The sequence below is a fragment of the Zalophus californianus genome, chromosome 10 (assembly GCF_009762305.2).
Source record: "Zalophus californianus isolate mZalCal1 chromosome 10, mZalCal1.pri.v2, whole genome shotgun sequence".
NCBI lineage: Eukaryota > Metazoa > Chordata > Mammalia > Carnivora > Otariidae > Zalophus > Zalophus californianus.
In genome coordinates, this window is record NC_045604.1 from 43680443 (window position 1) to 43695925 (window position 15483).

General features: G+C 43.7%; 1 protein-coding gene across 7 annotated transcripts in view; it reads left to right on the plus strand.

The window, feature by feature from the left end:
- Nucleotides 1–15483, plus strand: part of NPL (N-acetylneuraminate pyruvate lyase) — a 39177-nt gene continuing 23694 nt past the window's right edge. The window contains exons 1-3 of one of the 7 annotated variants that reach the window (XM_027612751.2): nucleotides 1–144; nucleotides 4492–4577; nucleotides 14034–14107. In XM_027612751.2, the coding sequence (XP_027468552.1) occupies nucleotides 4510–4577; nucleotides 14034–14107 (142 nt within the window). In that variant the 5' untranslated portion in view covers nucleotides 1–144; nucleotides 4492–4509. Of the gene's footprint in view, nucleotides 145–315; nucleotides 386–713; nucleotides 1548–4491; nucleotides 4578–14033; nucleotides 14108–15483 lie in introns of those variants that run through there. The other 6 variants (XM_027612753.2, XM_027612757.2, XM_027612752.2 and 3 more) reach the window with 6 other exon arrangements.

The following is a 15483-nucleotide window of genomic DNA, read 5'->3' on the forward strand; positions in this document are numbered from 1 at the left end:
CAGCAAGCGGAAGGACTGGCTGAGCCGAAGAGGAAGAGATGAGGCTTGCCCGGAGGAATCCAGGCGCACCGCCGCACGCGCGACGGGGTCCCGAGGCGCAAGCTCAGGTGCTCGCAGTCCCGGCGCCTCACCCACACCGCCCAGGTAACGCCGAGTTGGGGGAAACTGCACGCGTGCGCAGCGTCTCGGGGGCGCGCCTCTGCGCGCGCCGCGGGTACAAGCGCGGGCCCCGCCTTTCCGGGCCCGGGAGTGGAGGCGCGTGGTGCGGGGCCGCGCGGTAGCCGAGGCGGCAAAGGCCGCGGCGGGCGCGCGGGGCGGCGCGCGGCGGTGCAGGGAGCGGCGGCGGCGGCTGCCGCGGCGAGCGAGGAGGACCCGGGCGCGTCCGGTGAGCGCGGCTCCCGCGGGGCGGACGGACAGGCGAAGACCCCCAGCCCACCAGCGGAAGGGGGCAGAGGGTGGCGGGGAGGGGGCCGGAGGCGGCCCGGAGGAGAGGGGAGGGCAGATAAGCTGGGACCGTGGGGCAACAGGAAGTGTGAACGCGACACCCTTCCGCCTGGAGCGAACGTCCGCACCGCCGCGGGCGGAGGAACCACTCCCCGGGATGCCTTCAGGATCGCGTAGCTTTCTCTAAGGCTCCTTTCCTCAAAGTGACCCGAGGCAGCCGTGGAGCGAAACAGACTTTAGCGGTAGCATTTGATCCAACGCCTTCTATTTGTGGGAACTTCGTTATATTTCTGCGTTTTGTTTTTGTGTTTGTTTCTTTAGTTTCTCCATTTTCTCTTTCTTTTCTGTGTATTTCTTAAGTCATTCACCATGCCCAGAACTGCATCCTTCCTCTCCCCCATACTTTTTTCAACTTTGTCCTTTTACGAGGATTGACTTAGGCAACTTGAATTCTTTGCACCAAGTGTTGTCAGTGAACGGAGGTACAAGATTTCAAGAGTAATATCCCCTCCCCAGCGTTTCAGTGTTAACATTCCAAATTCACGTTAAGCCTTAGGCTGGAGAACGTTCTAACCATTTGCTTCTGATACAAGCTATAAAGAATACCAAAGCTAGACATTACCAAGTTTATTTAAAATTCAAATTTTACGAAATAGCAACCATTATCTGTTACTGTTGTTGTGATCCTTTTGCCCCATCTCTTCCTGGAGTTTCAGTGTTCGCAAAGTCAGCAAATTTTGCTCATTTAGTGTATTGCTCGGCAGATAGATTTTTTTTGAAGCTGTTCCTGCCCCCTGGTGGCTTGCACTGTAGGAAAAAAGCCAAAACTACCCTAATAACTCTGAGGTAAAATTTTTAAGGAAAAGCAAGTGTTTGTTGAGGGAATTTTGAGGAGTAAGAAATTATCTTCCTCTTGGGGGATCAGGGGAAATTCTCTAGTTTTTCAGTGAATTTTTAAACTTGGCTGAAGTAGGAGATAATGTCATTCCAGATGGGAGAGCCTCAGGAGAGAGGAAGCAGGCCGGACATGGTAGAGACGAGCACCAGGAATCAGCTGAGATGAAATGAAGAGATCTATACAGAGACCTACACCAGGGAGTTTGGTATTTCTCCTACGGAAGCCAGGGGGAAGTTACTGGCATTTTCTGAGCAGGGCAAAGGGAGGACCAGAAATGTCTGTGCTACCAGGAGATTAACCTGGCAGCCTATGTGGATTCGAGGAGGAGAGTGGGGATTAGGGCAATAATTCCCAACTCTGACCCCACACGCCTACAGGCTCTACGTTTTTGAAATTTTTTTAACCAAATTGCATTTACATGCACTTAATATTATTTCTTTCAATCAACAGCATATATAAAACTACCCATCCAAGCTTCTGACAGTCCTAAGAATATCAATGTAGTTGCCCTAAGTATGAAATAAATACAGCTCAGAATACAGAAGTATAGTGTGAGCAGCCTGGTAGGGTTTGAATTAGGAGACTTTTAGTGCTGAACCTAGCTGTTGAGAGTCTTATCATTTGCACCTTCTTGAGCCCGTTTGGGCTCCTTGGACCTGAGGTTGTGTCCATTGGTCTAGATAAGAGGTAACAAAGGGTAAGTTCTGAGAGGGGCAGTAAGCAGGGAGGGAAGGATTGCAGGGAAGGAAGATAAGAGCATTGAAATGACTTAGTCCCTGAATGGACCAGAGTACTGAGGGTCAGAAAAGCAATACCAGTGAAGATGAAATGACAGGAAAGAAGGTGCTGGTAAAAATAATAATACTGGCTAACGTCCTGTAGCTATCTGACAAGACTTCACACTTGTACTTACTATGTGTCTGGCACTCTTGTTAATCATTCTATGATAATTCATTTTACTCTCCACAACCTATGAAATATGACTGCTATTATTTACAGGAGTGAAAACAGACTCACAGAGAAGGTGATTAACAGTTCCAGGGCCGCCCCGTTGCTAAGTGGTGATGCCAGGATCCAGACCCGTGATGTCTGACTCCAGAGCTAGTGCTCCAACCCCTCTACTATAAAGAACAAAGGAAGAAATCTTGGGGGACATGTTGGCAGGTATCTTGAGTTCAGATACTTGCAGGAGTGCCAGGTGAAGATATGCAGCAAGCATAGCATCCATCTCAGTTAATGTACAGACATTCCTCTGGGACAGACAGGGTCTGTGCCCTGGCCCTGTGTTTTCCCAGTGGACCCCCATTTATCTCTCAAAACCTCCCACAGGATTTTGTCTCCTCTTCAAACTAGGAAAAGTCAGAGAAATCCTAGAATCCCGTATATCAGGCAAGGTTCCCCTTTATTGCCTGCCCTTTAGTGCAGAGCAAAGCTACTTGAAGGATTTGGGCTTAATTTCAGGAGCAAGTTTTGCGAGGGAGATATCTGTTTGTCAGGGAGGTGTCAAGTTGGCTTTCTACAAAAGCAGTAAGTTTTGCCATACTGTGCCCTTTCATGTCTTTGTCCTTGTTTTGTCCTGTTTCTGGCTTCAGGGGCTCACCAGAGCCAGAATTGTTGGGGGATATAAAAAAAGTAGAAGATACGATATATGTACTCCATAAGTTTATACTCCCATTTAGGGAGTTGAGATGAACAGTTATAAAGAACGAACAAAATGAAATAGTTTGTAATTATTACATTATGTAGGTCAAATTTAAGTGTAGCGGGCATTGGGTTTTTAAATATGCCAGTGACTTCAGAACTGTAATATACCCCATCTTCTCTGTTACCTATAGATATCACTGTGCTTGCCCTAAGCCAGACATCTTTTGTCTGTCACCAAATACACTCTGATTATATTTTTATTTTCTTCTGCAGTTGTTAGACTTTGCATTCATGGCTTTGAATTTTTATGTCTTTTTTTTTTTAAGATTTTATTTATTTATTTGACAGAGACACAGCGAGAGAGGGAATACAAGCAGGGGGAGCGGGAGAGGGAGAAGCAGGCTTCCCTCTGAGCAGGGAGCCCGAGGCGGGGCTCGAACCCAGGATCCTGGGACCATGAACTGAGCCTAAGGCAGACGCTTAACGACTGAGCCACCCTGAGCTCAAAAAATAGTAACACTTCCGTAACTGGTAAGTGGCAAAGCTGGAGAGCTTTGAAGTCGGCCTGTGGAATCCAGGCTATTAAATAGGATACTCTGTTGCCTCTCACACCTGTTTTCCACAACCTCTAGACTTTTTTCCACTGGCATGACAGGTGTACTCTCTTGTCAGATGGTGAGGAATCCTTCTGCCCCAAATGAGTGGGGTCAGGTTGAGTCTCTGAGCAGTGATCTCCCTGTTCTGGAAGTCATCATCTAGCTACAATCTGAATACCTCACTCAGTTACCCACATATTCATCACTTTTTAATTGAAGAAAAGGTGTCCAGCAGGTATTTCAGTGCAGAAAAAGGCAAATAAAATATATTCCCTGTCCTGGGGAGCTTGGTCTAGTGGGAGAGAGGTAAATAAACAATCATGATAGAGTTTACATGATTTACTAGAGGTAGGAAAACAGAGCAAAACTGGTCGAAATTAGAATATGAAAGGCTAGGGAAATCTGAAGATAGTTAATTAGATCACACTGAAGCCTTAAAACTCTAAGTGCTGGTTTTAGGTGAGATTCTTGCTTAAAAGAATGAAGCTATGGAAAAAGGGATGTCCCTCTTGTCCTGACCATATTACAGTTTAAGGAGTAGTAATTTTTTTATATATTTGACCTCCCTGAGTTAGATTCATTTTCTTTCTTGGATCTGCTGTTGTTTACCCCTGCTCTTTGAGGTTTCAGACTGCCTGTATCACCTGTAGAGATAAAGTGAGAGGCCTTTCTGATAGTGCTTTCTGGAACACTGCTCCCTTCCTCTCTCCCCGTTTTCCTGTCTTTAAAAACAGTCACCTCCTCTGCAGAATTAAGCTCTCCATGTTACATTCTTTCTGTTTGCTCTGTGTGTTTGTGTACTTATAAGCATTTTTCACAATTCTAAACTGGGAATGGACTTTGCCTGGGAGTTTTATCATTAATGGACATTCCTTGAAGAAGGAGAGGAATTACATTTATGTTTCGTAGACTTTTTTCAGCAGCTCAATGGCCTCCCCGAAGAAGAAGCTTCAAGGTCTCGTGGCTGCAACCATCACGCCAATGACTGAGCATGGGTAACTATCATTTGGGACCTAAGGGGAATCTGTTCTCACTCCACCAAAATGGACAGAAGTTCTCTATGGTAGCAGTCACTTAGATTCTGCGCCTCTGTGGTACTCTTGCCAAGTGGCCGCTTCTGTCAGTCCTCCCTCCCCCATACTGTCTCTGATCCCAACTCAGAGAAGAGTCTCTATATCACAGACAGTGCAGAAAGAGAGAAGGTAAGATATGGCATCTTGCCTTTCTCCCAGTGTCTACAGCTCCACAAAATAAATTCTCTTTGGATTTCATCAGAGGCCTGGCTTTCCCAAATAAGGCCAGTGGAGTTGGATGAGGAGAATCTCATTTTAGCACAGTTTGCTTCTAAGCCCTGGCCTGGCCCCTCTAGATCCTGTCTCTAGATAGCTGCGTGATTCCACCTCAGGCCATTCATAGATGTGATGAAAATGTCCTCCCCTGACTAAAGAGGGGAAGTTAGCTGCAAGGTGGACCCCTTAGTATGTTTACAGTCTCATTTCAACATGGGTTAAATGTTGGGGGCCTGCAGGAGTGGAAGGTAACAACAGATGATTGCTGAGAACTCCTTACCCAGACAAGCACCCTAACTCCCAGGTGAACGTTATGGCAGTCCCTTTGCTCGTACTATCAGCTAATGGTCATGTGCCACAAGTGTATAACCCCTCTCTGGACATTGCCGTGGACAAAAAGGGAATTTATCCACCCTGGATCTAAATGCTTTTGACCCCTTAGAGTGGTCAGTGTGCCAAAACAGTCGCATACTGGAAAGTGTGCTTGGATAAACCAAAGTGTAGCTTAAATAAAGCATCTGGCTTTATTTATATAAAGAATTCTGGCTTCTTTAAGCTTCTCCTTTCTTTCTCTTTAAAATACAATGATAATTAACCTGCATGGTGGAGTTCTGGGTGTTAAAGTGAGATATTCCATATAATGGTGCTCAGCACAGGGTCAGGATGCACTTAGGACAGTACGTTCATTTGAACCAGACAGGGATAAAAGGAAGGTGCGGAATTTAAGAGATCTTTAAGAAAGGCTTTTATTTTTTTGGTCTTTTGTTGTTGAATTTGTAAACTTTAACCCTACCCCCCTTTAAAATAGGCGAAATTTCTTAAGACTTAGTATTTTCATTCAAAGTTGGCCCTATCACAGTTTAGCTTTAGATCACTGGAGTTCAACACCTCCAGTTTCCAAGTTTCATGAAAAATCCCATTTACGTCTAAATCAAATTCTTGCTGAGATAGCATTTAGATTACTCAGTGATTCGTAGCAATTTTTTTTTTCTGTTGCTTCTCAGTTTCCATAAGTCCAAAGAAAGACTGAAGTCAACTCTTTGTTGATGTGTTAGCCACTTGTTGGGCCAATAAAACAGATAAATCATGTGATTGCATGAGCAGGCAGGATTCACTTCCTGTTATTGAGAAGGATCCTATTTGCAGGCTCACAACACTACATCTGGTTGATGCTGCTTTAACCTTTTTAATCAGATCCCTCAGCCTAGAAGAGACTCCTTGAACAGTCTTATTTGTTCATTTAGGACTCAGAGTTTTGGTGTGTTCTTCCTCCCTATTCTGCTGTTTTCCGGGATCGCCAAGCCCCACATATGAAGATAAATGACTCTGCTTTTCTGGATCCTTCTCCATTCCCCAATACCTCTGGCCCTGCTTCCTCCATTTCTCTGTTTCTTCTTCTTCTTTTTTTTTTTTTTTATCCTTTTCCCGTCTAGGACCTTCACTTTCCTGATGTGTGCAATCAAAATAAGAATGTATTTTTTTGCAAGGGCCTTAAGAATTAAATTAAAATGTATGTCAGTACAGAGCACGTAGTAGGCATGTAAGCTATATTAGCTCCCATATCTCCCACCACCTGCCCTTCTCATTCAAACATTACTGTGGGTACAAAGCAAGATTGGAGCTCCCACTGAGAGCAGATGGGCATTTGCCTACTTGCCCACAGGGGAGTGTGAACTTATGTTTCCAGGAGACAGAAAGAAGGGTCACATGGAATCGAATAACTGCAAATTCTGCCTGGTGACCTGCCATCATGCGAGTTTTCCCAACCTGGCTCATAAACTAAGCCACAGTCTCCATGATTGAGAATGGCTGAACAAGAGCCATTCCCCTGCATCCTTTTTTCTTTATAATTCTAAGAAATATCCAGATTCAATTCTGAATATAAGTTGTTGTTCTGAAGTGGGGAAGTTTACAGGAAGAACATGGTTAAATGGATTTTAGTTAGAGTATCTGGGTTCTTGACCCCTAGCTTTACCACCAATTAGCTGTCTGACCCTGGGAAGGTCTTGTCATCTGTTAAAAGTTCTCTTTCATATTCTGTAAAGTGTTCAGCCATATCATCTCCGAGTCCCATTTGAATTCAAAGAGTGCAGCCCTCTGGTGTTATGTCATGAGGGATATTGTAGTGATCCCAGGAAGAATGTATAAAGTACCTATAACCCCAGTCCAACCTGCACACTGCAGCCCAGTGAGCGTCCTCATAAATAAATCTAATTTTAGATTTAAGACTTCCCTCTTTAAGACTTCTCTTAAAGTCTTTAAGAGACTTTAGAGTCTCTCTAAAAGACTTCCCTCTTTAAGACTCTCTGCCGATCCCCTTTTGTCAAAGTCTTACTACTCGTCATGTGGTCCATGGACTGTTTGCTCTATATCACATAGGAACCTGCTATAAAGGCAGAATCTCAGGCCCTCCTACATACCATTAAGTCAGAACCTGCATTTTCACTGTCCCTGGATGATTCTTTAGCACACTAAAGTCTAAGATGAACTGATCTAAAGTTAAAGCCCAACTTTCTGCATGGAGCATTGGGTGTTATATGCAAACAATGAATCATGGAACACTACATCAAAAACTAATGATGTAATGTGTGGTGATTAACATAACATAATAATAATAAAAAAAATAAAGTTAAAGCCCAGACTATCTGGGATACCTCTCCTGCTACATTTCTATTGCCCCATACACCTCATGTTCTTTCTTCCCTCCGTGCCTTTACACATTCTCTTTCCTCTGCCTTTTTCTACCACCATGCTCTCCTCTCTCTACTCCACATGAACACTTCTACTCATCCATCAAAGCCATTCTCTGGTGCTTCTTTCCCATTTCCTATAAAGAATTACAGAGTTCTTCCCCCTGTGCTCCCACAGTAGCCTGTGCACACCTTTTCACATTACATCAGAAGTATTTGCTAATGAAAATTGCTCTAATAACTGTTTGTTACGTGCCTGTCTCTCCCAACAGGCTTTGAGCTGCTTAAGCTTATTCCAGAGATATTTATCGAGTACCAGACAATACACAAGGACTGAGCATGTTTCTTATTTATCTTTGTATCTTCAGCATCTAGCACAGTGAATGGTAAATTTTGTTATTTCATGAGGAAAAGCTAACACTAATTGGCTAAACACTACGTGTCATTGTGCTGGCATTTTAATGTACATATTCCAAATTCATCTTCATAACAATTCTGAGAGAGAACTGTAACCTCTGTTTCTGCAGTTGATGAGACCAAGATCCTAAAACGTTAACCCACTGCACCTAGCCATGGAGCCAGAGAGAAAGGTCCTTCTCTACCCATCTCAACTCTTGTCTTTCTACACACTAGAAGACGTTTGCTTTCCTTAGTTGTTTCAAGAAGTCACTTCTTCCCTTGGGCAAGTACAGTCGTTGAAATAGAAAGTCCATTTCATGGGGGCACCCGGGTCGCTCAGTCGTTAAGCGTCTGCCTCTGGCTCAGGTCATGAGGATCGAGCCCCGCATCGGGCTCCCTGCTCTGTGGGAAGCCTGCTTCTCCCTCTTCCACTCCCCTTGCTTGTGTTCCCTCTCTTGCTGTGTCTCTCTCTGTCAAATAAATAAAATTAAAAAAAAAAAAAGTCCATTTCATGGACGCCTAGGTGGCTCAGTCAGTTAAGTGTCTACCTTTGGCTCAGGTCAGAATCCCAGGATCCTGGGATCGAGTCCCGCCTTGGGCTCCCTGCTTAGAGGGGAGCCTGCTTCTCCCTCTGCCTGCCGCTACCCCTGCTTGTGCTCTCTCTCTCTCTCTCTCTCTCTCTCACAAATAAAATCTGTAAGAAAGAAAGAAATTTCAGATTGGCTAAAATGTCAAAAAAAAAAAAGTTATTTTCTCCCTCAAATGCCTTTGACTTCACCATGGGAATCTTCACAATACCCTCTAGTAAAAACAGGCTGGTTACCCCAGTCAGAAGGGGCCTGGACTGCTGGAGTTGGAGTTTGGTATTGTCTTTTTAACTGTGTGGGGAGACTACATGACCCAGATTCCCAGAACAGAATGTTTTCTGGCAAGGCAGGGCAGTTATGGTCCCTGAATACTTCTCTGCCCAAGGAGTTTTAAAGTAGCCAAGTAGTTATTTTGCCAAAAGCACACATAACTTTCATCTGGTTTTGAATGCTGAGAGTTATATGTAAAAGGCAAAAAAATCCGATTTTCTAACATGTGTGCCAGTTATGAAAAGACCTCCCTGGTGATTCTGTATTCTCAGATACAGTGAAAGTCTTTCATTTTGTGTCATACACCAGGAGAGGAAATGAACAGCAATAGAGATTTTTCTCTGAAAAGCCACCTCCGAAAAATTCCTTTATCCTTCTGTCCTAGGAGAAGAGAGACAGCCTACATGCTGTTTCAAACGGTATCCACTCAGGGCCTCAATTTGTGGCAAAAATAATTGGATAAACATTCTCTCCTCTTACATGGTTTGGAAGTAAACTAAATGTCCAAGGGTCTAGAGGATTAGCTAAGTTCTGTTCATTCATACAATGAAATGCTGTGTAGCCCATATAGGAACAGAATATCTGAAGATGCGGGAAAATACTCAGTTTGGCATGCTAAGTGATAAATATCACAATGCTTTGTACAATATGACCATATCCATTTAAGAAACGCTGCACTGTATGAATAGAAAAATATCAAAACTAATAATAGTGATAATCTCCAAGGAGATAATGAGTGGGTTTTTCCCTCTTTTTATATCATGTGTACTTTCAAAAATAAATGACATAGCTTCTATGGTATGAAAAATTGGAAGAAAATCATGGACCTAAGGCAAAGAATCTGAACCCATGGGAACTGAAATTAAGATAGTGAATTGGAGTTAAGTAGGGGAGTGACTTCAGCAAGCATGGTATTTGGTTCTGAGTCACTCAGCACTGAGATGGCCAGTACTTGGATGTGTTCTTGAGGCTCACAAAGGAAGAGACATTGCAGTCCCACCTTTGGAAGAGAACTGGTTTGTGCCACCTCTTACTTGCATGAGCAATGAACCCCAGACAGCCATCCAGCGGGGAAGAGAATATTCCAGTCTTACCATTTGCATTATCTCTAGTGACTTCCGGATGCCTGATACAGTGCCTGCAGCAATTAACATAAACCCACATACCGCAGAGAGGTAGATTACGGTGGAGAAACAGGGAAGGGAGCAAAGTCCCCAGAGAGAATTATCATCCTGCTCCTACCTTGGCCCTGCTGTTGGGGTACTTTTGTGACACCAAGGGTAACAGCTCTGGGTAATTTCCCTGGGCTCACTTGTGACTGTAGCCACTGAACAACAATGCCAAGGGCTGCAAGCTTGCACCTCTAGTCAGACAGAGACCTGAAATCCCTGAGGTGGTCTGGGGGGATTCTATGCCTCCAAAGGGGGCAGCCACAACTCCTCCCCGCCATTCAGTACTGTACAGAAATGTAGGCCTGGCCTTGTTAGATCTTCTGGCTTTTCCATCATTTTTCATAACAAGAAAAATTTTTATCACTGTGAAGGTCAAAACACATTAGGGAGCCATCTCTTTTTAACCTTTTTCTCTCTCTAAGAGGATTTGGTCGTTCCAAAAGACTATCTGTCCAAGGACATTTTGGGGTAACTCTGCCACTGCCCAGAAATTCTACCATTAGTGTCACTCCTGTAGGCTAGGGGCATTTTGTAAGAAGCAACAAACTGCTTTCTTGAAGGGATAGATAATGTATCACCCCTAACCCGAGGGAATTTGTAGCTGTCCTCCAGCAAAGTCTAAAGGAGTAGGGGGTCAGTGTAGATGGAAGCATTACCCATGGAAGCCACAGAGTGAAGTGTGGAGTTCACTGAGGAAGGAGAAGAAACTGCGGATTTCATATACTGGCCTCGATCTGCCTAAGGGTGCAGCCAACTCCCTGGAAAGTGGAGGGCGCCAGAATAGGTCCAGATAGACAGCAACTCAAGAACGTGGGAGGGAAGGAGGAGTGCAGGGTTTCATTCTGTTTATTCCAGACCCACCTCCTCCATGAAGCCTCCTTTCCCAGCCTCCCTAATTGGAGTGATTCCCTCTTCTGAACGCCTGTACACTTTCTAACTCAGTCATAGCCCTCAACGTACATTCCTTAATATTCTAGTTATTTGTATACTATGCCATCTCCTTTCCTAGTTAATAGTGAAGTTTACATGTATCCTGCAGGTGTGGGGATAGGCTGCTCTGAAGGCAGAGATCATGGGGGTTTCCTCCTCACTGAGCTTCTGCACTATGCCAGGTGCAGACAAGGGGTTGTCAGGGATAAAAGGCACAGTGCCTGCCTTCAGGAAGTCCTTGCTCTAGCCTGGAGGGTGGGCATAAACAATTTACAAAATGATCCTCGTGGTAATAGAGATGTGAACTTTGATGGGGGTGTGAGGTATTTCTGGGTTTCATCATGAGGAATAGTAACAGCAGTAATGATTGAGTGTTTCATTGGAGCCAGGTAGAGTGCTGAGCACATGCAGTGGACTGGCCGTGTGGGTCCCTGCTGAGTTTAGAGTCCACTTTGGGGATATACACATACATCCCCCAACAGAAACAGTTTCTCTCCTTAAGTACTTCTGAAAATGGAAACAAGCTCTCTAGCTTCCCTTTCCAAATGATGAAGCATTAGATTAAACCAAAAGAACACACATCAGAGGGAGTACTGTACCTACCAGCCCTGACCATCCAGAGCTCTCCAAGCTCCCCCTCAGTGAAAAAGCCAGGCCTACCCTAGGTGATCTTGAGTACGGGGCTGGGATGGGATTGGGGAGGTGTCAAGACTTTAGTGAAAGTGTCCGGGAGCCGCTGTGTTTGAATCTGTGATTCCAACACAGGCTGTTGCCCACTAGGTTTATTTTCTGTTTCCAATCTGTGATTTGGAAGTGTGATTGGGAGCTGTTTCCTGGTTGCTTGCATTGGTAGATGGACATCATAGGTCAAAATCTGGGTTTTTATCCTGCAAACAAAACCACTGCTGATTGTCCTGCATCTCGTCACTTATCCCAAGTGGTGAAGGGCTTGATGGAAGCAGCCAGGAGCAGGTTCAAATGGTCAGGAATGTCTGAGGCTTAGACATTTCAAGTTGAGCAGGTCAAGCTGACCTAAATGAGGGTGTTGAGATAGATTGTCTAGGCGGATAACTTGCCCATCCTCCTTTTAGGTGAGAACAACCTAAGTTTGTTCCTGTTGTGCATTCAGGAATCCTCCCTGCTCAGCAAGACAGAGGCCAGGATTTGGCATTTGAGCAAGTGGGGCGGGGGGGGGGGGGGGGGGGGGGGGGGGGGGCAATGTTACAATACCATGAGCCATTAAAGAGGGAATCTGCTCCCCCTGGGGGCTTTTATAACTGCTTTAAAACACACTCTTCCCAAGTGGCTGGCTCAGATGTCATTTGCATGTTGGGGACAGTGATCACCTGTGCATTCTTTGCTTTTATCTCTCGTGTCCCTGTTATCTTTGACAACTACCCTTTGATGCCTTTGTTTTCTATATGCATCCGATTTTTTGTTTTGTTTTTTTTGCTAAGGAATACAGTAAGTAGAAATGAAAAGCATGTTAATAGGTTGAGATTAAACTAGGATTCTCTGGCCCCCATTGACAAAAATATAAATGGAAGCCAACTAGTACTTTTTGTCCTTGGCGATGTAACTAACCATGGCTTCTGCGACATTTAACACCCACTATAGCCACAGCCATAGTTTTCCTTTGGCTTTTCACTTTTTTTTTCCCCTCTTTTAAATTTTTGTTATGTTAATCACAACACATCATTCGTTTTTGATGTAGTGTTCCGTGATTCATTGTTTGTGCATAACACCCAGTGCTCCATGCGGTATGTGCCCTCCTTAATACCCATCACCAGGCTAACCCATCCCCCCACCCCCTCCCCTCTAGAACCCTCAGTTTGTTTTTCAGAGTCCATCGTCTCTCATGGTTCGTCTTCCCCTCCGATTTACTCCCCTTCATTCTTCTCCTCCTGCTATCCATCCCCCATCATCCTCACCTGCATTTTGACTGAGAACAGGTCATTTTATATGATGTGTATGTGTCAGTTTCTAGATTTTAAAATCAATGTGACTAAGGAAAAGAGCCCTTATTGCTTTAAGCGTCAGATCCTTATAAGGTCTTTGCTTTTCAAACTGCCGCGTGCATGCAGATCACAAGGGGATCTTGTTACAATGCAGATTTTGACTGGTTAGGACTGTGTGGGGGCAGGGAGGGCAATGCTACAATACCATGAGCCATTAAAGAGGGAGTCTGCTCTGCGTTTCTTACAGACTCCCCAGATGCTCTTCCACAGACCACGCTTTGAGAGGCAGTGAGAGCAAAGTTCCTCTCCAGTGTTAATCTTCTTTGATTTAAAACTAGCAAATACAACTGAAGCTTTCATTTACTGTCACAAATATTAAGTGCTAAAATTCTTAAATTATTAAGATCCAACTTTCCTATCTTGTAAGCCTAAAAAATGCTTCTCACCAAGTGGAAAATATTAAATTCTCATTTAACAATGGCCCCAATCATCCTGCTTCCCCAAAAGAGCAAAAGATTACTAAGTAATGACTTTTTAAATATTACTTGTGAGGATGTTTAAAGGTAAAGCCTTTGTGATAAATAACGGTGTGTTGCTCACATAAGTGAGGCATATATGAATAAGTAGAGAAATCACCAGGCTCAAAAAATAAGGAAAAGCCAGGCATTATTTAGAGCAAGTTAAGAATTTTACAAATTGGCTAGGTGGACTTTTTTTTTTTAATTCAATTTAGTTAACATATAGTGTATTATTAGTTTCAGGGGTAGAATTTAGTGATTCATCAGTTACATACAACACCCAGTGCGCATTATATCAAGTGCCCTCCTTAATGCCCATCACCCAGTTACCCTACCCCCACCCCTTTCCCTCCAGCAACCCTGAGCAGACTCCCTCTTTAATGGCTCAGTTTGTTCCCTATGGTTTGCCTCCATCTCTATTTTTATCTTATTTTTCCTTCCCTTCCCCTATGTTCATCTGTTCTACATATGAGTGAAATCATATGGTATTTGTCTTTCTCTGACTTATTTTGCTTAGCATAATATGGCTGGGTAGACTTTTAATAACTATTAACAAAAGAGAGCAGTTTATAGATTTGAAGATTGGTTGAATAAAAACTAAATATGCTTTTTTCCCATTTTTTTCCTGTGTCCTTTAGAGAAATCAACTTTTCAGTCATTGGTCAGTATGTGGATTATCTTGTGGAAGAACAGGGAGTGAAGAATATTTTTGGTGAGTCATCTTTAGACATTTCTCTAGACATCTCTAGCCCGGTCCTTAGAAAGTAGCTCTCACCTGGTTCTAATTAAGAGGTCACAGTGTCTTGTGTCATAGGTTATGACTGAGCCTGGCTAAGCTAAGTAAAATTTGCGAATCTGTAGACTCATCAATTTTAGACCTGGAAAGCACCTCAAGAGATTACCTAATTTGGTGGTGTACCTTCAAAACAGATAAGGTGTTATTTTTAATCCCAACTTAAAGAGGAAAATCTATGGCTCAGATATATTATTTAGGGTGCCTAAAGACACTTAGCCAAGGAATGATAGAGTAACAGCCAAATCCAGACTTCTCTCTCTTAAGAATGGGCTTTATTGTGTCTTCACCACACTTTTCATATAATAAATGTAGAAAGACTAAATGCAGCACACAAAAGAATCACAGATCCAGCAGTTATCCTCATTTATTTCATGGACGGTGGAAATTAAAAAATCAGACCTTGAACATTTTAGGCCTGAGAATATACAAACGTGTGATTGAGTTGCTCCGTGTGTGGTGTTCTGAGTGCTTGAACACCTACCTACAGACTGGACCCTACAGCTTTTTCCCAAGCTCCTGCTCTACCAACAGGGGTCCCTCAAGAACCTGGAAACACGAGGTCATAATCCAGGCAGGTTAAAGCCTCTGCGAACAGGTGGTCAGGGCACATGTCAAAACCAGAACCTGATTACAGAACCACTTGGTGTCCCCCTACAGCTCCAAGCCATGGTGGGGGAAGACTGATTCTTACTCTTCAAAGGGCCACGGCTCTCCCCTGGGTATAGGGAAAAAGTAGGAACATCCCTACTAGTAGAGCATACTTGGAAGTGTCTTAAGACCCTAAAGGAGTGATAAAAAACACTCTTTCCTACTCTCACCCCCGCTTCTCCAACTGAGTGCTCAGTATTTGGAGATCCAAATGCATTAGGCCCCAGTAATGTATCCTAGTGCTGTTTGCATACTATCTGTGATCCATTAAGAGATTACTGTATTAGAAGGGAAAGTTTTAGAAACACAGCTTTGGATTCAAATTTATTTAGTGATTCAGAACCTCATCTCTGCCTCTGTAGATGAGAAGAACCATTTGTACTTTGCAGGGTTGTTGTGAAAATAAGTGACTATTGTAAGAGTGCTTAAATAAGAAATATTAATATCCTTGGTGTTTTCTTATGAATTACCATGAAGAAATTGTCCTAGAGTGCTACAATCATGTTAAACTCTAGACTGAGGTCTTTGTAGATCTGTAGTATGTACCACTGTCCTCATAAGTAAATCCCACTTTTGACCCCTTTGACAGCCCAGTACTGGGTGGTGGTGATTTTCCTGCCATTCAAGCCCAAATAATTGGATAT